Source organism: Carassius auratus, chromosome 19 (assembly GCF_003368295.1).
Source record: "Carassius auratus strain Wakin chromosome 19, ASM336829v1, whole genome shotgun sequence".
In the NCBI taxonomy this organism is placed as follows: Eukaryota; Metazoa; Chordata; class Actinopteri; order Cypriniformes; family Cyprinidae; genus Carassius; species Carassius auratus.
Genome location: NC_039261.1, coordinates 3,185,379 through 3,206,443, shown reverse-complemented (window position 1 = coordinate 3,206,443; position 21,065 = coordinate 3,185,379). Strand labels below are relative to the sequence as shown.

At 41.8% G+C, this 21,065-nt stretch overlaps 1 protein-coding gene across 3 annotated transcripts; it reads right to left on the bottom strand.

The window, feature by feature from the left end:
* Positions 1-208: 208 nt before the first annotated feature.
* On the bottom strand, positions 209-20,881 carry LOC113119146 (E3 ubiquitin/ISG15 ligase TRIM25-like). 3 transcript variants are annotated; one of them, XM_026288387.1, is made up of 6 exons: positions 20,242-20,878; positions 16,638-16,733; positions 16,294-16,527; positions 16,065-16,212; positions 15,915-15,962; positions 209-561 (listed from the first exon to the last, which is right to left on the bottom strand). In XM_026288387.1, the coding sequence occupies exons 1-6, from the start codon at positions 20,815-20,817 to the stop codon at positions 554-556; spliced, it is 1,110 nt and encodes a 369-aa protein (XP_026144172.1). In that variant the 5' UTR covers positions 20,818-20,878; the 3' UTR covers positions 209-553. The 3 variants fall into 3 exon arrangements, with proteins under 3 accessions (XP_026144172.1, XP_026144170.1, XP_026144171.1); XM_026288385.1 differs by lacking the exon at positions 209-561 and adding an exon at positions 1,183-2,098 and having other exon boundaries at positions 20,242-20,881; XM_026288386.1 differs by lacking the exon at positions 209-561 and adding an exon at positions 12,612-15,128 and having other exon boundaries at positions 15,864-15,962; positions 20,242-20,881.
* Between the last annotated feature and the right edge of the window lie 184 nt (positions 20,882-21,065).

Below are 21,065 nucleotides of genomic sequence, written 5' to 3'. Positions count from 1 at the left end.
TTGCTCAACTCTATTACATATGCAAGAGTATACTCTTGAAATAGCGGTTTGCAAACCAAACACTTTTGATGCCATCTAGGAACCTACAAATTCAAAATAATGAAACATAGAGACAGCCCTAAATAAAACACACAAGAGTGTGAAGAGTGTGAACACAAACCAAAAATAAAAGGCATCACTTTCATATATGAAATAATTGAACAAAGGCATATACATACATGGTTTCGTAGTAGGGGTAAAGTTTATTATGTTTGTTTGAAGGAATACATTTTCATCATACGTGTAACATATACAGTACAATGACAGTTTAATACAATTTTGCTCATCCATCAATTTTACGATAAAACGACAAAACTGTGTGACTTTCTTCATCTTCATTTCAACCTTTAATGAACTATGAGGGCAAAAATGTAAACAAATACAAAAATAATAATCAAGCTAAAGTGTTCAATTAATCGAGGTTTTGATTTTAGGCCTGTGGTCTAATGTCTGTAGTTTTGTGCGAGGGGTAGGGTTTGGGCAAGGGGAAAGCAAATACTACGGTGGTCGAGAATCACAAATCTGAAAACAAAATAATAAATTACAAATTCAAATCTAAGAAACAAAATAAGTCAAACAACACAGTGACAGATTTAGTCAGAAAACACAGCGACAATGAAATGAGATAATATCTAATTTCCTTGTTGCTGTGTTTTCTGACTAAATGTATAATTGCTCAATTTATACAGCTCTCTGCTTGCAGTGCATCAGTCACGTCAGGAAAGTGAGTGAAACACACATAAACACAGTTTTTATCAAATAATATGTCATTAATAGCGGTTCACTTCTGTGATTTGGTACGACTGCGTTCATATCAGCAGTGAACCCTGGTGTGCACAAAAGTGCTCATGTGAAAGCACCCTTAATGCTGTTTGATATAACTCCAGTTCCAGTAAAATTTTACTAATAAAAAGACTGTTCAATTCTTAATATTTTGTTTTTATATTCTCCCCTTTCAATTTTCTCTGCTCCACATCCCACAAAAAAAAACACAATTTAACACCCCTCTGCCTTTTTTTTAATTCCCATTCGCTCAAATAGTGTATATATATATATATATATATATATATATATATATATATATATATATATATATATATATATATATATATATATATATTAGAGATAAATGTAAATATATATATGAACTTCTCTGCCACCGTTAAATGCAATTTTTACAGCAGAATTTTTTTTGAAGAGTCCCCGTAAACCACATATACAGGTATGAGTGTGTGAATGTGTGTTTAGTATCAGAACACATTCACTTTATACTTTAAATAGAGTTGAAGAGTATTCTTATGTCAGTGTATTATAGAGATTATCTATCATCTCCACTGCAGAGATCTCTCAAGGATTAAATAATTATCTGTTTTTGTTAATTGAAAGACAATGTATAACAAGCTGTCGCTCTCTTTCAAATCTTTTTTTTTTTTTTTTTTGAGATACTGTAACATCTCATGGCTGGTGATTAATCATGCATCTCAAAGATTTCATTCGGCAACATTATTGGTATTTTCAGAATCATCTATAATTGCTAAATCACAGAGATACACTCTTCCCCAAACATAAAACCCAGGATATAGCGGCTGAGTGAATGTGGTCTGGACTGTGTGGATGAGGTTCATTGAGTCAGAGACGCTGTAGAAGGACAGAGTTCCTGCTCTGTGATCCACATACACTCCTATTCTACTGTAGCTGGAGGGAACAGGGAGTTTAGTCTCTTTGTTATCGTGCCAGAATGAGAAGCAAGAAGGGGAGCAGGATAAACTCCAGGACTGATCATTATATCCAAAGAAACACTCATTACCAGATCCCTTCCTGCTGATGCTCTTATATGACACTGATATATTCACAACACCATGACTCCCATTGTCACTCCACGCAGCTTCCCAGTAACAGCGTCCACTCACACTCTCTCTACACAACACCTGAGGATAAACATCAAATCTGTCTGGGTGATCAGGATACCGCTGGAGTTGGTTATGGAAAATCAACTCTCCATAATAGAATTGGAGGAGTTTATGTGCAGTGTTTGGGTCCAGAGTGAACTGATGGGAATCTGGTGAAGAAAATAAGAGTTTGAAATTATCTTATTCCGATTCAAAGGTCCTCACTTTCCCGCCTATCTCAACTTCAATCTAAATTAAAGACAAAAGCTAAAAATAAAATAATATAAAATACAATAAAAATATATATGCACGCACACACACACAAACACACACACACACACACACACACACACTGTAAACACAACCTGAGCATTGGGCAGCCATTTTTGCTGCGCACCTGGGGAGCATATGGTGGTTGGGTGCCTCGCTCAATGATCTCACCTCAGTCCTCAGAGAACACTGCATTTCCACTCCCCCCAACTACAATCCCTGCCGGTACACAGACTCGAACCTGTCACCTTTGGGTTACAAGTCCGACTCGTTAACCATTAAAGGGTAAGTTCATCCAAAAATGAAAATTATGTCATTAATAACTCACCCTCATGTCGTTCCAAACCCGTAAGACCTCTGTTCATCTTTGGAAAACACTGTTTAAGATATTTTAGATTTAGTCCGAGAACTTTCTTGTCCTCCATTGAAAGTGTATATACGGTGATGAGTGGCAAGGCAAAGATCCTTTTAACAACAGTATCTTTTACTATGAGAAATGCAGGAGTTCAACATGCAGTGTACAAACTTCAACATCATAGCACCAACTAGCGCATGCGTATAAAACAAGCTCGAGGATCATAGTCTGCTCAGATTTAAAGCTACAGAACACCATTATGTTCTTCATACGGTATACTGTCCATGTCCAGAAAGGTAATAAAAACATCTACATTTTGGTCCAAAAAAAAAAAAAAAATACGACTTTATCCAGCATTGTCTTCTCTTCCAGGCCTGTTGTAAGTGCGACTGCTGTGACATTTGTCGTACGACGCTGCTGGCGTGTTTTCTGGTGTGCCCAATAACAAAGATAACACGTTAGCAGTGTCGTACATCAGCAGCATCACTGCAGTCTGTGAACACGCTCACAACAGCCCGGAAGAAAAGACGATGCTGCATAAAGTCGTAATATTTGTAAAGTCATTTTTACTGTACATACATTTTCAATGGAGGGACAGAAAGCTCTCGGACTAAATCTAAAATATCTTGAACTGTGTTCAGAAGATGAACGGAGGTCTTACGAGTTTGGAACGACATGAAGGTGAGTCATTAATGACAATTTAAATTTTTGGTTGAACTAACCGTTAAAGTTAAACTTTTTTTTTTTTTTAATGATTAATTAGTCATCTGTTTTGGATTAGGTTTCTAAATTAAGTTACAAATGCAGGTTTGCTAATCATTGAGTCCTGTCAATCATCATTGTAAATCTATATAAGCAGCTCTCGTTGCACCGTCCCATTGTCAACTCTTCTGGCATCCCTCCACCTCCCCATCTTCTCCTCTATTTCTGTTTTCACAGTTTGGGGGGTTAAACTTGTGACTCGGGTCCGAGCCTCCATTACGGACAGCATGCAAGTTTGTTTACCAGTAACAATCAGGACTGGATGGGTGGGCAAACGTGTGAAAAGTTACAGAATATACGACTGATGTCCAGCAAATGTAACTGCTAATAGTTTTAAAAATGAAAATATGTTCAATTGTAAATGTTATGAGGGAAAATATCAAACACTTATTGTCTTCTCACTACATCTAAAATGTGTTCAAAGGAAAGGGTGCACTCATTTATATGCTACACAATGGATTAATTTCTTTCTCTTTTGTTGGTAAAAAAGTGCTTGTTTTATCAAAAGCAAAACTTAAAAATATCTCATATCAAAGCAAGGTTGTTTTCAATGACACGTGTGTTTCATAAGGTTTCAAAGTTGTGTCCCCACTTTACGTCGACACAATCAGACATTCATTAAAATTAAAACAAATCTGGGAATATCAGGAGCAGCTTTCACTATAAATGAGTACAAATTAATTAAATTATGTGGAATCAGTATATATTTGCTTAGTACACCACAGCAGCGGTCCCGGCAGCCCTCGTGTGAAGCCTCCTTGTGTGAAGACCAATGAGTGTAAAGACCATTGACTTTTCCACTGTGCACCGCCAAGCAAAGGCACTGACCAAGAGTATTGCCTTTTTCCCCCTTTTCATTACTTTTTGTATAACTTGTTCTCATGTACTTGTTCTAGTCAGCTGTACTCAATATGTGCTTTCAGATCTCTGCTATTACTACTAACACCCATAAATCACACACTATGTTGGAGGGAGTGCAATCCTCCACTAGTTTAATCTCTTTTCCAACTGGTCTCTGGACACGCAGACGGGGGAAGAGACCCAGCACCCACGTGAACCTTCACTCTCTACCCAACAAAACGTATGAACTCTTTCTGCTCTCCCAGACATATAAGGATTTCTCACACTCTGCTCCCCTGTGTTTCACGGAAACCTGGCTGAATGAAGCCATACCGGACAGGGCGCTAAATCTGCCGGGCTTTCAGCTTTTCAGAGTGGATCGCGATGCAGAATCAACCGGGAAATTGAGTGGCGGCGGGAGATGTTTTTACATCAACAAAAGGTGGTGTACAGATGTAAGAGTGTTAAAGAAGATGTGCTCTCCTAATCTAGAAGCTCTCTTTGTTAACTGCAAGCCATTCTATTTACCACGGGAGTTTCACTCGTTAGTCTTAACATTCCTCCGCAAACGCATGCGGGCTCAGCTTTACAGAAACTAGCTGATCAGATCACAGAGACAGAACAACAACATCCTGACATGTTACATGTCCCACCAGAGATTGTAATATATTGGATCAATGTTACACCACAATGAAGGATGCATATCACTCAGTTCCACATGAAGCTTTGGGGCACTCTGATCACCGTTTGGTAAATCTTATAGCAACCTACAGGCAGAAACTGAAATCAGTTAAACCTGTATTAAGGATTGTAAAAAGATGGACCAATGAAGCAGAGCAGGATTTAAAAGCTTGTTTTGACCTCACTGATTGGAGTGTTTTTTTTAATCTGCTTCCGCTGATCTGAATGAGCTCATAGAGACTGTAGCATCTTATATCAGTTTCTGTGAAGATATGTGCATTCCTACCAGGACTCATCTAACTTACAACTTAGTCAGCTCCGTTAGGCCAAAAAAGATGCTTATAGGGAGGTGGACAAACTCTTGTATAAACAGGCTAAATACACAATGGAAACGGAGATCAGAGTGACAAAGACTTATTCTGAAAAAATAAGCACTCGAATCACTTTCAACGACTCAGCATCAGTGTGAAAGGTCTGAGGGAGATAACCAATACAAGGCACCATCCCCCAGCACTGCGGAGAATCAACAAAATTGAGAGACAATCTGAATGAGTTTTACTGCAGGTTTGAAAAAACACTCAACACCCGCCCAGAAAACCTCTCCACACAATCATGCACACATTCTGTAACCCCGCTCCCCCCCACATCTCCGATTCAGATAAGTGAAGAAGAGGTGCGCTAGGTCTTCAGGAAGCATAAAAGGAAAAAAGCACCAGGCCCAGACGGTGTTACACCAGCCTGTCTGATATCCTGTGCTGACCAGCCGGCCCAGCATCTTTACACAGATCTTCAACAGATCATTGGAGCTATGCGAAGTCCCTTCATGCTTCAAATGCTCCAGAATCATCCCCATCCCAAAGAAATCCCAAATTACAGGACTAAATGACTACAGACCTGTGGCTCTAATGCCTGTGGTCATGAAGTCATTTGAAAAATTGATGCTGGCCCACCTGAAAGACAAACAGGTCTGTGGACGATGCATTAAACATGGGACTGCATCATGTTCTGCAACATCTAGACAGACCATGGATTTATGTGAGAATCCTGTTTGTGGATTTCAGCTCAGCTTTTAACACGATCATTCCAAACCTTCTCCTGCCCAAACCAACTCAGCTCTCCATGCCCACCTCTGTCTGTCAGTGGTCGTCTGAAAGATAGGCAGTAGCTAGTGAGGCTGGAAAAATTCACATTCAGCACTAGAGCTCCTCAGGGCTGTGTTCTTTCCCCACCGTTCTTCTCCCTGTACACCAATGACTGCACATCTAAAGATCCCTCTGTCAAGCTCCTGAAGTTTGCAGAAGACACCACACTCACATTCAGGATGGTGACGGGTCTGCTTACAAACAGGAGGCTAAAGAGCTGGCTGCCTGGTGCAGTCTTAATGACCTGGAGCTGATCACGCTCAAAACAGTGGAGATGATCGTGGACTTCAGGAGAAACCCCCCTGCACTCCCCCCACTCACCATCATGAACAGCACTGTGACTGCAGTGGAGTCATTCAGGTTCCTGGGCACCACTATCTCTCAGGACCTGAAGTGCTGAAATTCACATTGACTCCATCGTAAAAAAGGCCCAGCAGAGGTTTTACTTCCTTCGCCAGCTGAGGAAGTTTAACCCGCCACAGGAGCTGCTGAAGCAGTTCTACTCCGTCATCACTGAATCCATCCTCTACACTTCAGTAACTGTCGGTTTCAGCTCAGCTACCAAATCTGACCTCAGAAGACTACACATGGTAGTCCAGACAGCTGAGCGAATCATTGGTACAACCAACCTTTCTCTCCAAGAACTGTACTCATCCGGAGTGAGCAAAAGGACTAGTAAAATCAATCTGGACCCCTCACATCCAGCACATTCCCTCTTTGAATTGTTGCCATCTAGTCGACGGTACAGAGCTCTGAGCACCAGAATGACCAGGAACAGTTTCAGTTAGAGCACACAATATTTATACACTTATACACTTATTAATCTAACACTGTCATAAGCCTGTCTCTTTCTATCCTTCTCCACCCTCTTCTGGCCACTGGCCTTTTAGCACACTCTATCACTCACTCTCCTCTTCCCAGCTGTACCCTATCTTCTCCTGCTTTACTCTAAGTACATCAAACCTGTCCCCTTTTCCCTCTGATTATGTTTGCTACTTCTCCCCTCTCTTCCTCCTGTCTCTTTGTCAGATTGTTCATTAACCACTGATTAAGAAGTCTCATGTTGCACTTCCTCTCTATTTAGTCCTGTACTTTCTTGTCGTGGTTTCATCTAGCTGCTAGTATAATTTGCTTTTGCTCTAACCTATGTTCTGCTCTGTATCCGTGCTGCGCTTGATAGAGATACTGCAGTGCCCCGCTGTGCTTCATCTGTGTATGCTCCTGTATGACCAGAGGCTAGCCACCATCGGTGACCAAGATTCCTCATTGAACTCTGTCAAAACTTGAATTTTGTTTCTGTTGTGATTATTTTTCAAGAAGATTTCTGTTTATTCACCATAAAGTCATTTAGCTAATGGGTCTTCTCTCACTTTATAACAAACACACACACTTAGTTTTACCTGTACATTTTTTGCAAATGTGCACATATTTTACCTGTACATAAAAAACTGGTCTGTTGTAATATACCTGCACATTAAATTTTACATTTGTATTACATTTTTTGTTTGCTTAAATACTTTTTATATATACTTTTTTTTGTTTGCTTGTTTTTTTTAACCCCTTACTAGTAACCCCCCTTTTTTGGCATGGAGACCGAAATTACATACCCAAAATAAAAAGGTTTCTGCTCATGATTCTTTCTGACTAGATACATAATCAACCTTTGTTCACAAAGCTGACACTTTAAAGTTTACTGTTCAGGAATCAGAATCACTCAGACTGTTATGATAATAGAGATATATAAGCTCAAACATAAAAACAAAAATAAAAATATTAAAAACATATGTTTTAAATGTATTTAAAAAAATGGTGATATAGGAAATGAGTTTGAAAACACAGTGTAGCTAAGGCCACAAGTCTTCCAAAACTTCATAAAAAATTTCATAATCGAATCTGTAAAACTGTGAATTTTATGAAATATTTTCTAAGGCCATGTCATGTGTGTTTTTAGAGAAGGCTAATCAGATTGATTTATGGCACTTGTCATCTCTATAAGATCTCACATGTAAACATTCCTGTGCTCTTTGTGTATGTTTCACTGTTGAAAGCTGCCCGATTCATTGTTCTATTGTTCTCACCAAACGAGTCTTTCACACCTCCGCCAGGTATGACACATTATCCGCATTATTCTTTTATCATTATTCTTTTGTTTTTATTCCACCTTTATTAGCCTTGATTGTGGTTTTTCAGGCTTTACAAAGCAACAAAGCAGCGATCTCACTTCAGTCTCTCTTTGCATTTAGCCCTTATTTATCAAAAGTCTTACTATAAAAATACAACAAAACATTTTCTTAAGACCTTACGCGAATTATTGAGACAAAAATGCATTATGAAGAAGAAAGGCACCTGCTATTAGTAGCATTGGAGCTAACGATAGCATCAAGCTACATCAGACAATTTATGAAATTATTAGTACACTTTTCTCAAAACTCACTTTAAACCCCGATCGAGTGTTTATAATAACTTCCTTTAGCGATCAGGGGTGGAATTTGGTCGTTTACTGTTGTAAAAATATGTTATTTGTAGCCTTTTTCATCGCTGCACAAGTTAGCATTTCCGATGTACATTTTCGATTTTTTAAATAAAAACTCCCCAGATCTCAAGAAATTCTCATACCAAGCTTTACTATCGTAATCGCGGGTTTATTATTCGGATATTTCGTAAATCACTAAATATCTGTCACTGCAACAATGTTTTATGAAAATATTGGTCAAATATCGAAGCTAGAGTCTTTAAACTTTCAATTGATGCACAGTTTGTCCAGATGAAGTAAGACAGTGATGTTTAATGTTCTGTGAAAGTGAAACAATAATAAACTGGGGACGTCGGCGATGTTTGCACGTAAAGGGGTTAATCAGTGTTTTTGTTCTGTTGCTGTCATTATGTTGCACTGCGGAAGCTTCTCTCATGAAAACAAATTTGTTGTATGTGTAAACATACCTGCCAATAAAGCTAATTCTGATTCTGAACTGCCAGTCTGTTGTAAACAAAGCAGACTTTCTTTCATCTATTCTTACTCATTCAAGTCTCAACCTCACGGCCCTAATTTGTAGTTATTTATTGTCCCCCAGGTCAACTGTGTGACTTCTTATATGAGTTGGATGTGTTACTCTCAAACTTCACAGAGAGGACAGTACTCATCTGGTACTCCCACAATGCAGACTGAACACCTTCAGAATCATGGAGAGCCACATCAGAGGAAGCAACAAGGGCTGGGCCACCCGGTAAGAGGGTTCAGGACCAGGGATAGCTCCAACACAGGTGTTCACCTTTTCCCCTCTAACAGAGAGCCTCAGCTGCAGGCTGTTAGGGACAATCAAACACCACCACATAAAAGAGAACAGTTAGGGGAGATGATCAGATGCTGAATGCTGGATCGCCCTAAGCCCAGACACAGGACAAGTTCTTAAGGATGGAAGCTCAGTGGGGTAATGAATAGCCTGAACACTTTTAACTAACCCTCCATCTCTTCTGACTTTCCTTCAGAGAGAGTGACCTGCTGCCTCAAGAACCAACCACAGAAGGAAAAAAAGGCTTAAGGCACAGTTTTCCCCATCCCCACTCCCTCACCTTATTGAGAAATAAAGATAATTAAGTTATTTTCCGCCAAATACTTGCCTGGTGCATTATCTATGAGGACAACTTGAGCTCACCAAATCTTGTGTTCAAGGGCATACATACTACTCTGTGACTTCAACATCCACCTAGATCAGGGGTGCCCAACCCTGCTCCTGGCGATCGACTGTCCTGCAAAGTTTGGCTCCAACCCTAATCAAACACACCTGCCTTTAATTTTTAAGTGAGCCTGAAGACCTTAATTAGTTGCTTCATGTGTGTTTGATTAGGATTGGAGCTAAACTTTGCAGGACAGCTGATCGCCAGGAGCAGGGTTGGGCACCCCTGAGCTAGATAAACCACAGGCTGCTGACTTCAAAACACTGCTTGCCTTGTTTGACCTCAAGCACATGTCTACTGCAGCAACTCACAAATCAGGTAACTGACTGGACTTTATTTACACACGCTACTGTTCAACTGACACTTTAATTATGTCGTTGCACACCTCAGACCACTTCCTCATCAATTACAACCTCACACTGACTCAGGACATAAAGGACAATCCTCCGCAGGTCACTGTAACCTACACTCACTTTCTCCCACTCGCCCATCCTCTATGGTTTCATCCTCACTTCCTTCACTCTCAGTTTTCAGCACTGTAGACAAACACTGCTACTGACATTCTTTGATCCACTCTAATATCTTGCTTTGACCACTTCACCCCCTTTAATCCAGACCAGCATGCACCACCTCCTCTGCCCCCCTGGATGTCTGATGTTCTCCAGGTGTCTCCAGGATGTTCTTGTCATGCTGTCTGGTCTCTGTTTCCCTGAGTCTCCACTAGTGGTCTCACTTCCCCATAGGCACCTCACCGTAGGCACTACAATTCCCACAAAGCCTTGTCCCTTCATCACAGTAATTGCACTCCTGTTAATTGCACTCAGGTGTCTTCACTTGATAGTCATTACCCTGCCTATATTAACCAGTCTTTTTCTGTTTGTCTTCATGGAGTCCTTTCTTTTCTCGCCTTCTGAGTTTCCTTGTCTTCCCAGTTTCCTGTTCCAGTTCCTATTCACATTCCTGTTCCTTCCCTGTTTGTTTGTGTTTGGATGGATTTATGGTTTTGACCCCTGCTTGTTGGATTCTGATTTGGATTACCCATTAAATACCCCACTGCGTTTGGATCTCTTGTCTCCTGTGTTTCTCTGGGTTCCGAGTGTAACAGAAGGACTCCATCAATGTCGAGATCCAGCGGTTTGGGTCTTCATTTGCGTTCCCCAGCTAGTATGGTGGAGCGGAGGGCAAAATACATAAAGTTAACCACCCTCCGCCAAGAGGGCAATGAGGTGGGTGCTACGGCACAAGTGTTCTGGACCCTGGCGGATGGTATGGTATATAATGAAGTGGCCCTAAAAGACATTTCCAACACCGGTCTGGATGACCGGGTGACTCGTATGGAAATGGATCAATTGGACGCTTTTAATTTCTGGGATTTCATGTTCTACTTACAACATCGGCTTCAGTGGGATACCCCAGCCACTCCTTTCTCTCCCGGCCGATTCTAGACCGGGGTCTACAAAAAGGAGGATGGCCAGCCCAGCACCACAGCACAAGATGGCCGCCACCCAGCGCCACAGCGCAAGATGGCCGCAGGCCCAGCACCACAGCACAAGGTGGCCGCCTGCCCAGCGCCACTTCCTAAGATGGCCGCCAGCCCAGCACCACTGCCCAAGATGGCCGCCGGTCCAGAGTCATGGCACAAGATGGCCGCTTGTCCAGTGCCTCTGCACATGATGACAGCCACAGTAGACCCTCCAGAGCAGAGTCAGGTTCCCGTTGACCCTCCTGAGTCGAGTCAGGTTCCCGTTGACCCTCCTGAGTCGAGTCAGGATCCCGTTGAACCTCCAGAGTCAGGTCAAGTCGCCATTGACACTCCAGAGTCAGGTCAAGTCGCCGTTGACACTCCAGAGTCAGGTCAAGTCGCCATTGACACTCCAAAGTCAGGTCAAGTCGCCATTGACACTCCAGAGTCAGGGCAAGTCACCGGTAATCTTAATGGGCAAAGTCAAGTCACCGGTGTTCTTCATGAGCAAAGGCAAGTCACCATTGATCTTCATGAGCAGAGCCAAGTCACCATTGATCTTCCTGAATCCACTCTAAACACCACGGAATTACCAGAGCCTCCCCACGCCTCTGCGGAACTACCAGAGCCTCCCCACGTCTCTGCTGAACTACCAGAGCCTCTCCACGCCTCTGCAGAACTACCAGATCCTCCCCACGTCTCTGCTGAACTACCAGAGCCTCTCTACGTCTCTGCTGAACTACCAGAGCCTCTCCACATCTCCGCGGAACAACCAGAGCCTCTCCTCATCTTGGCTGAACTACCAGAGCCTCTCCTCATCTCTGCGGAACTTTCAGAGCCTCGTCGTGTCTCAGCCGAACTCGAGAGCTCGACTGATCCTGTCATGGCCACGGAGGCCACCTTTAACTAGATCATGTTCTCTGTTTCAGACTTGCCTAACCAGACTTGCTCTCCTGTGTCATCGATGCCACTGTGGTGGTCTTCGGCACCGCCCGGGTGGTGGGCTTTTGTCTCGACCGCATGGATGTGGTTGTCTTCTGCACTGCCCTGGTGGGCTTCTGTCTCGACCGCATGGATGTGGTGGTCTTCTGCGGCACCTTGGTGGGCTTCTGTCTCGACCACACAGATGTGGTGGTCTTCTGCGCCGCCTTGGTGGGCTTCTGCCTCGACCGCACGGATGTGGTGGTCTTCTGCACTGCCCTGGTGGGCTTCTGTCTCGACCGCACGGATGTGGTGGTCTTCTGTCTAGACCCCATGGCTCTAATTCCACCTTGCTCATCTCTGGATTCCTGCCCTGTCGGTTCGGCCCTGGGCCACTGAATGTTATGTTCCTTCCTGGACTTGTGTTTTGTTGTTGTTTTGTTTTTTACTCTGCTCTCTGTTTCCCTCTATGGACCTGGCCCTCCGTCCCTCCCCCTAATCCTCCACCAGTCCACCTCCTTCCTGGGCTCCTTATTTTTGTTTTTCTCTCTGTTTCCCTCTATGGGCTCCTTGTTTTTGTTTTTTGCACTTCTTGTCTCTGTTTCCCCATTTTACCTGGTCCTCCGTCCCTCCCCCTGGTCCTCCGCCACTCCACCTCCCTTCTGGTCTCTGCATTCCTTGGTCTCTTCTTGTGTTCAGGTGGTGCATCTGGTAGCTGCCCAGTGGAGGAGGGTGTAATGTCACGCTGTCTGGTCTCTGTTTCCCTGAGTCTCCTCTAGTGGTCTCACTTCCCCATAAGCACCTCACCGTAGGCACTACAATTCCCACAAAGCCTTGTCCCTTCATCACAGTCATTGCACTCCTGTTAATTGCACTCAGGTGTCTTCACTTGATAGTCATTATCCTGCCTATATTAACCGGTCTTTTTATGTTTGTCTTCATGGAGTCCTTTCTTTCCGTCACCCAGTTTCCTCGCCTTCCGAGTTTCCTCGTCTTCCCAGTTTCCTGTCCCAGTTCCTATTCCTGTTCCTGTTCCTTCCCTGTTTGTTTGTGTTTTGATGGATTTATGGTTTTGACCCCTGGTTGTTGGATTCTGATTTGGATTACCCATTAAATACCCCACTGTGTTTGGATCTCTTGTCTCCTCTGTTTCTCTGGGTTCCGAGCATAACAGACTGAAAATCTAGAGAACAAATCAACACACTCTACTGTCCTTAATGTATATCAGTCACTCCTCTCTTCCTTCCCTTAAATTGTTTTCACTGCTAAAACAATATACTACCACAACAAAATTAACAAGTGTTCTTACTCTCTCACTTTTAAAAACCTTTTCTTATTTGTCCTCCACCCCCCTCCTTCATCAAATCATACTGCTGATGACTTCGCAATATTCTTCATAAATAAAATGACAACCATCAGCAACCAGTTCTCCGCACCACAAACTGAAAAAACAGAGTTATTTTCAACCAACTCTCTATGTTTCTTGCACAGAACATGGACAGCAACCAATCTGGCTTCAAAACCGGCCACTCAACAGAGACCGCACTGCTCTCGGTTACTAAAGCCTACTAGGGCTGGGAAAATAAATCAATGCATCGTGAATCGAGAAATGATTCTACATCAATTATGAGAATGCATCGCAATTCTTTCTTGAATAGATTCTGAGCTTAGTTTTGAATAGCAGATGGCACTGCATGCTTTAGAAACACCCATACTCTGCTCGTTTCCAAATCCTTACAGACACTTGAATCGAAAATAATCATTCATAAAATAAAAAAAGGTTGAAGTGAATTATTAAGGTGTTCAAAGTGGGCTGTGTTTACATTAATCTTGCATCATAAAAGCATTCTAAGATGAAGTGAAATTACATGACTACATGACCGAATGCACAAGCACTCTTTAGTACTCTTCTTCATGAGCATTTGAGTGTGCAGATGAAAACTAGATTAGAGTGCCATATGCTGTTAAAATCTAAGCTCAAAATCGATTCCAGAGGAATCGCGATGCATTCTGAAAATCTAAGAATCAATCCACAAATCGATTCTGCATCGATTTATCGTCCCAGCCCTAAAGCCTACCTCGAAAAACCTCGAATTAGTTGTTTTCAACCAGGTATCATTGTATCTTTTACAGAACAACAAACTGGATGCTAATCAGTAGGGTTTCAGGAGTGGCCATTCAACTGAGATTGCACTACTGTCAGTTACGGAAGCCCTGTGGATTGCAAGAGCTGATTCTAAATCATCAGTTCTTATTCTGCTGGATCTATCTGCAGCTTTTGACACTGTCAATCATCAGATCTTTGTGTCTGCCCTCACATCACTGTATGGATCTTAGACTGCCGGGCAAGCATCTCAGCATGGATGAAAGAACATCACCTACAGCTCAACCTGGCAAAGACTGAGCTTCTTGTCTTCCTTGCCACTCCAGTCCTACAGCATGATTCCACCGTCCAGCTATGTTCTTCGATGCTTGCATAAAGAACAGCCACAGGCTCATCATCCACCTACTTCCACTCACTATTACGAATATACATCTCCTTCAGAAGTCTGGGATCCATTTGTGAGCAAGGCCTTGTGGTACCATCACAGAAATGCTCAAAACAACTTTCCAGAACATTCTCGTTAACCATTCTTGGCTTGTGGAATGATCTTCCCACCCCTATCCGGAATGCTGAATCCCTGACTATTATCAAGCGATGGCTGAAAACTCATCTCTTTCGATGCTACTTGACTATGCTCTTCCTCCAGTGAAGATTATGCCAATAGTGCTGCACAAGGTCAGAGAGGAAAGTGAGAATGTGTTCTTGGTAGCACCTAATAGGCCCAACCAGCCATGGTTTGCGGAGGAATCACTTATCTCAGATGAAGGGCTCAGTTATGGAACCCGCATGTTTGGCAGGTCAGCTCAGAGGATGAGTCCTAAATGATTTCCAGCGAGTCTTTGATACAATCCAGAAGCAAGAGGTCCTTCGATAAGAGACCTGTATAGCTTGAAATGGGAGTGTTTGTGTCTGTAATTGTTTCTGCAGGTCTGCTTGGATTCTGGATGCACGCCATCTACTTTAAAAGTATATGTGGCTGCTATTTCAGCTTTTCATTTGCCCACTGGTGATCGTTCGGTGGGATTGGATTTCTAATTGGATTCTAATTTATTTCTAATTCCATGGACTGCAAACTTATCAGAATCATCAGTCATTTAAGACTGGCGGAGCAACTGTTTGTCTGTTTCAAAGGGCTGCCGGTATCAAAGGATATGATTGTGGAAGTGATTTGCATTGTCAAGTGGCATTGGTATACCTCTAAGAATAAGTCTTGTCCATGGGGAATACATGCCTATTCCATGAAAAAAGTAGCTTCGTCATGGGCTTGGGCTAAAGGAATGTCGATTCAGGATATTTACCTTACTGCAGTAAGGACAAGGATTCAGTGTTTATTCTACTGGTTGTGTTGCCAGTGGTATATGCTGCATATGTAAGTGGCACCAGTGGCGCTGCAGTCTATGTATAGTCTCTGATTATGTACGTAATGTCAGTTCCTTCAAAGGAGGGAACAAGACATTGTGTGTGCTGCTGTGTTGTAATTCTCAAAGTCCCGTTTGAACGGTCAAAAGATTCTGAGTTATGGATGCTGGGCGTCTACCTATAAGGTGGATGGATCCACCCCTAGCTTGAGCACTCAAGTGTCATTGGATGGTAAGATTTAGTGGCGCAATGCAATCAGGCTTCAGTAATAGACGAAGGAGGGGGATAATTCCGATAGTGTGAGTTAACACAATGCCTTGTTCCCCCCTTTCAGGGAACCAAGGTTATGTACATAACCAGAGACATTCTAGATGAAGTATCTTAGTGTGTGTCATTGTGTTTGTTAGTGACTTACATTTTAGGAAGTCCTCTCTGGTCCTTGGAACAAGGTTACCATGAGTGACTGAGAAAACAACAGATACAAATTGTAAATCTCATTCAAAGAGATACATTATAACCTTTGTGTAGCTCATTACAGAGAGCAGATGGATCTTTAATATTTTACCAGATATCTTGTTCATCTCCTCTTTGCAGAAATCTTCCAGTTTGTGTCTCAGCTGACAGACAGATTCTCTCACATCATCAAAAGAAAAGAGGAAACTGACAGAGATGTTTTCTGTAGATTCAGGAGGAGCTGAGAGAGACTGAAGACTCTGCAGGAATAACAACACACACGACTCAAAGACCTGATTATCTCACACTGTCCTCAATAACCTGCTCTACAGTTGGGTTACCTGCAGGAAATGGATGTGATCGTCTGTGTGTGAAAGATGCTCCAGCTCAGTGTTTCTCTTCTTCAGATCTTCAATCTCTTGCTCCAGTCGCTCCATTTGTCCTTCAGCTCGACTCACTGCAGTCTTTTCCTGATCTCTGATCCGCTGTGTCACCTCAGAGCGGCTTCTCTCAATGGAGCGGATGAGCTCAGTAAAGATCCTCTCACTGTCCTCCACTGCTGTCTGTGCAGAGCGCTGTTAGACACACATCACAATCAGCTCTTACTGCTTCCTCACAGCGGCTTCAGTGGGACTGAAAGAGGAGTCAAACTGAGTCTCAAACTTCTCTTCTTCTCCAAACTCACCTTATGAGACTCCACAGCGTCTCTCAGCTGCTCAAGATCTTTCTGTCTCTGCTGGATTCTCTGCTGGATTTCACTCTGTGTCTCCTTCAAGTGTTTCTGCAAACACAGGACTTATTACATAAAACTATTACACATTCATCATATAAAAAGGCATCTGTTTGATTAAAAAATGACTCTTTACAGCATTTCTCAAGAGTTATAAGAGCATTATATGAATTTAGTTTAGACATGAAGTCCTTTCACATGAAGGGAACATACAGGTCCTTCTCAAAAAATTTGCATATTGTGCTAAAAGTTCATTATTTTCCATAATGTAATGATAAAAATTAAACTTTCATATATTTTAGATTCATTGCACACCAACTGAAATATTTCAGGTCTTTTATTGTTTTAATACTGATGATTTTGGCATACAGACAGACATAACATCTAAAAAAATTAGCATATCATGAAAAGGTTCTCTAAACGAGCTATTAACCTAATCATCTGAATCAACTAAGGCTTTTAAAAACTCCCAGCCTGGTTCATTACTAAAAACCGCAATCATGGGTAAGACTGCCGACCTGACTGCTGTCCAGAAGGCCATCATTGACACCCTCAAGCGAGAGGGTAAGACACAGAAAGAAATTTCTGAACGAGTAGGCTGTTCCCAGAGTGCTGTATCAAGGCACCTCAGTGGAAAATCTGTCGGAAGGAAAAAGTGTGGCAAAAAACGCTGCACTACGAGAAGAGGTGACCGGACCCTGAGGAAGATTGTGGAGAAGGACCGATTCCAGACCTTAGGGGACCTGCGGAAGCAGTGGCCTGAGTCTGGAGTAGAAACATCCAGAGCCAACGTGCACAGGCGTGTGCAGGAAATGGGCTACAGAGAGACAGCACTGGACTGTTGCTCAGTGGTCCAAAGTACTTTTTTCGGATGAAAGCAAATTTTGCATGTCATTCGGAAATCAAGGTGCCAGAGTCTGGAGGAAGACTGGGGAGAAGGAAATGCCAAAATACCTGAAGTCCAGTGTCAAGTACCCACAGTCAGTGATGGTCTGGGGTGCCATGTCAGCTGCTGGTGTTGGTCCACTGTTTTTAATCAAAGGCAGGGTCAATGCAGCTAGCTATCAGGAGATTTTGGAGCACTTCATGCTACCATCTGCTGAAAAGCTTTATGGAGATGAAGATTTTGTTTTTCAGCACGACCTGGCACCTGCTCATAGTGCCAAAACCACTGGTAAATGGTTTACTGACCATGGTATTACAGTGCTCAATTGGCCTGCCAACTCTCCTGACCTGAACCCAATAGAGAATCTGTGGGATATTGTGAAGAGAGACGCAAGACCCAACACTCTGGATGAGCTTAAGGCCGCTATCAAAGCATCCTGGGCCTCCATAACACCTCAGCAGTGCCACAGGCTGATTGCCTCCATGCCACGCCGCATTGAAGCAGTCATTTCTGCAAAAGGATTCCCGACCAAGTATTAAGTGCATTACTGAACATAATTATTTGAAGGCTAATTTTTTTTGTATTAAAAACACTTTTCTTTTATTGGTCGGATGAAATATGCTAATTTTTTTGAGATAGGAATGTTGGGTTTTCATGAGCTGTATGCCAAAATCATCAGTATTAAAAGAATAAAAGACCTGAAATATTTCAGTTGGTGTGCAATGAATCTAAAATATATGAACGTTTAATTTTTATCATTACATTATGGAAAATAATGAACTTTTATCACAATATGCTAATTTTTTGAGAAGAACCTGTAGACTGGGAGCATTGATAATTACTGACAGATGGTACTGTAGCTGCTCTATTTAAAGATGTCCATCAATGCAAGCAACTGTCATTTGTCAGTACTTGTCTTTTGAATATCGAGGGATTGTGCTGAAAGGTGCTCCAGGCATTCTGTTTATTATTATTTACAGGCCTCCAAAATACTCTTCAGCCTTTGTTGAAGAGGTCACAGAAATGTTATCAATGACTTTCTCAAAGTTTGACTGTTTTGCTATTGCAGGGGATTTTAATATTCACATAGATAATGCAGAAATCAAAACTACAAAAGAAATGATAACTGTTCTAAACACTTTTGACTTGACTCAGTATGTGCATGGACCCACACACAAAGGTGGAAACACTCTAGACTTAATCATCAGTAGGGGTCTAAACATTTCATCCATTGTTATTAAGGACCTAGCACTATGTCTGCTACAACTGAATCTAGATCTGTCTCTGTCAGAAGGAGATGCATTAACGAGAACACAAGTGTACTATTTATGGAGGCTATATGTTTAACACCAAGCATTTCTGCAGACTCTGTTGATATTCTCCTTGATTCCTTTATCTCAAAAGTTAAGAATGTTATTGATGATATTGCACCAATAATAGTCAGTAAGAAAAACAGTCAGAAATCAGTTTGGAGAAGATAAACAGCAGTTCAGACTATGAAAAGACAATGCAGAAAAGACGAAACTTGAAATTCACGATAGCATCTATAAAGACAGCCTTCATGCTTTTAATGTGAAACTAGCCACAGCTAGACAGAATTTATTCAGAAAACCTTATAAACAGTAACTTAAATAACACTCATACTCTTTTTGCCACTGTTGAGAGACTGACAAACCCCTGAAAGTCAGATTCCCAGTGAAATGCTCTCAGACAGCAAATGCAATGAGTTTGCTTCTTTCTTTTCTGAGAAGATCATCAATATCAGGAGGGCGATTAGCACATCCTCAAGTAATGCAGAGGTCAGACAGATTAGGCCACAATATCAAAAAGATACTATGTCTATTTTTGTAACAATTAACAAAATAGCAAAATTCTGGAAGACATAGTGCAGCAACTAAAATCGTCAACCTGTTGTCTTGACACACTTCCCACATCACATTTTTCAAAAGTGTGCTTGACTGCTTAAAAGCAGATCTTTTAGAAGTGGTGAACGCCTCACTTCTTTCTGGGACATTTCCAAACTCCTTAAAAACTGCAGTTGTTAAGCACCTCCTGAAAAAGAGCAATCTTGATAACACCATTTTGAGCAATTTCAGACCAATATCTAATCTTGCTTTTATAGGCAAAATTATAGAAAAGGTAGTTTTTAATCAGATGAACAAATACTTAAACTCAAATGGATACCTGGACAATTTTCTTTAATTTTTTGAAATAGGAATTTTGGGTTTTCATGAGCTGTATGCCAAAATCATCAGTATTAAAACAATAAAAGACCTGAAATATTTCAGTTGGTGTGCAATGAATCTAAAATATATGAAAGTTTAATTTTTATGATTACATTATGGAAAATAATGAACTTTTATCACAATATGCTAATTTTTGGAGAAGGACCTGTATATGATTATCACTGTCTTATTCTGCAATATTAAAATAATGTGAAGCCGAAATGGACCTTTAAAAAAAACGCAACTCTGATGCATGTTCGATTAGAGCAGAGAACATAAGCAAAGTTACAAAAAAAGAGCAAAGCTCAACTCATCCTCTAATGCACAGAGTCATGTAGTAACTCTCAATGGGAGAGTAGATCACATGATGCACTCATGATCAGCTGGAGACTGCAGTGAGGAGAAACACTTGAAGGGTCAGCATTAAATGTGTGATTTCAGTTCATACCTCTTTCTCTGTCCTCTCTGCTGCAGTTGACACAGTCTCGTGGTTTTTATGTTCATCCATTGCACACAGCATGCAAACACATTGCTGGTCAGTACGACAGAAAACCTCCAGAAGCTTCTCATGTTTCTGGCAGATCATCTGCTGCAGTCGTCCAGTGGCATCAGTCACTTTGTGTCTCTTTCCTGAATGAAACTCTTCATGACGCTCAAAGTGAGTTTTACAGTAAGACTCCAGACACACCAGACAGGACTTGACAGCTTTGTGTTTTCTTCCAGTACAGATGCCACACTCCACGTCTCCAGATTCAGCAGGAACAGCAGCTTTTAGTTTGGTCTTCTTCAGTTTCTCCACCACTTCAGCCAGTATGGTGTTTTTAGCTAAAGCAGGTCTTGGACTGAAGGTCTGTTTGCACTGAGGACAGCTGTAGACTCTCTTCTGATCCTCTTGATCCCAGCAGTCTGTAATGCAGCTCATACAGTAACTGTGTCCACAGGGAATGGCCACAGGATCCTTCAGGAGATCCAGACACACTGGACAGCTGAACTGCTCCACTGAAAAAACACTGGCTTCAGCCATTTTACTGTCTTCAGCAATACAGACACACAACCAACAGCAGAACAGTTTCAGTTTCTTTTAACTGAGTTTCCTGGTTCTGTGTTTAGAGACGTGTGCAAAACAGGAGTGCCTGTAAACTCACAAACTGAAATGTCCACTAGGAGTCAGTCTCATCCAGAAAGTCAGAGCTGGCCAGAACACAAAGTTGCTATGAGCCAGATACACATAAACTGAATGAACAAGTCAACAGGAAAAATGTAATCCTACTC

What these genes read in the sequence shown, in the direction of transcription:
- LOC113119146 (XM_026288385.1), bottom strand. Translation starts at nt 20,817, where the DNA reads ATGGCTGAAGCCAGTGTTTTTTCAGTGGAGCAGTTCAGCTGTCCAGTG. An exon ending in CAGAGAGGACAGAGAAAGAG is followed by an intron (nt 16,734 to 20,241) that starts GTATGAACTGAA and finishes CTGTGTTTGCAG; the next exon opens with AAACACTTGAAGGAGACACA. An exon ending in CAGAGAGGACTTCCTAAAAT is followed by an intron (nt 2,099 to 15,914) that starts GTAAGTCACTAA and finishes TTTCTTCACCAG; the next exon opens with ATTCCCATCAGTTCACTCTG.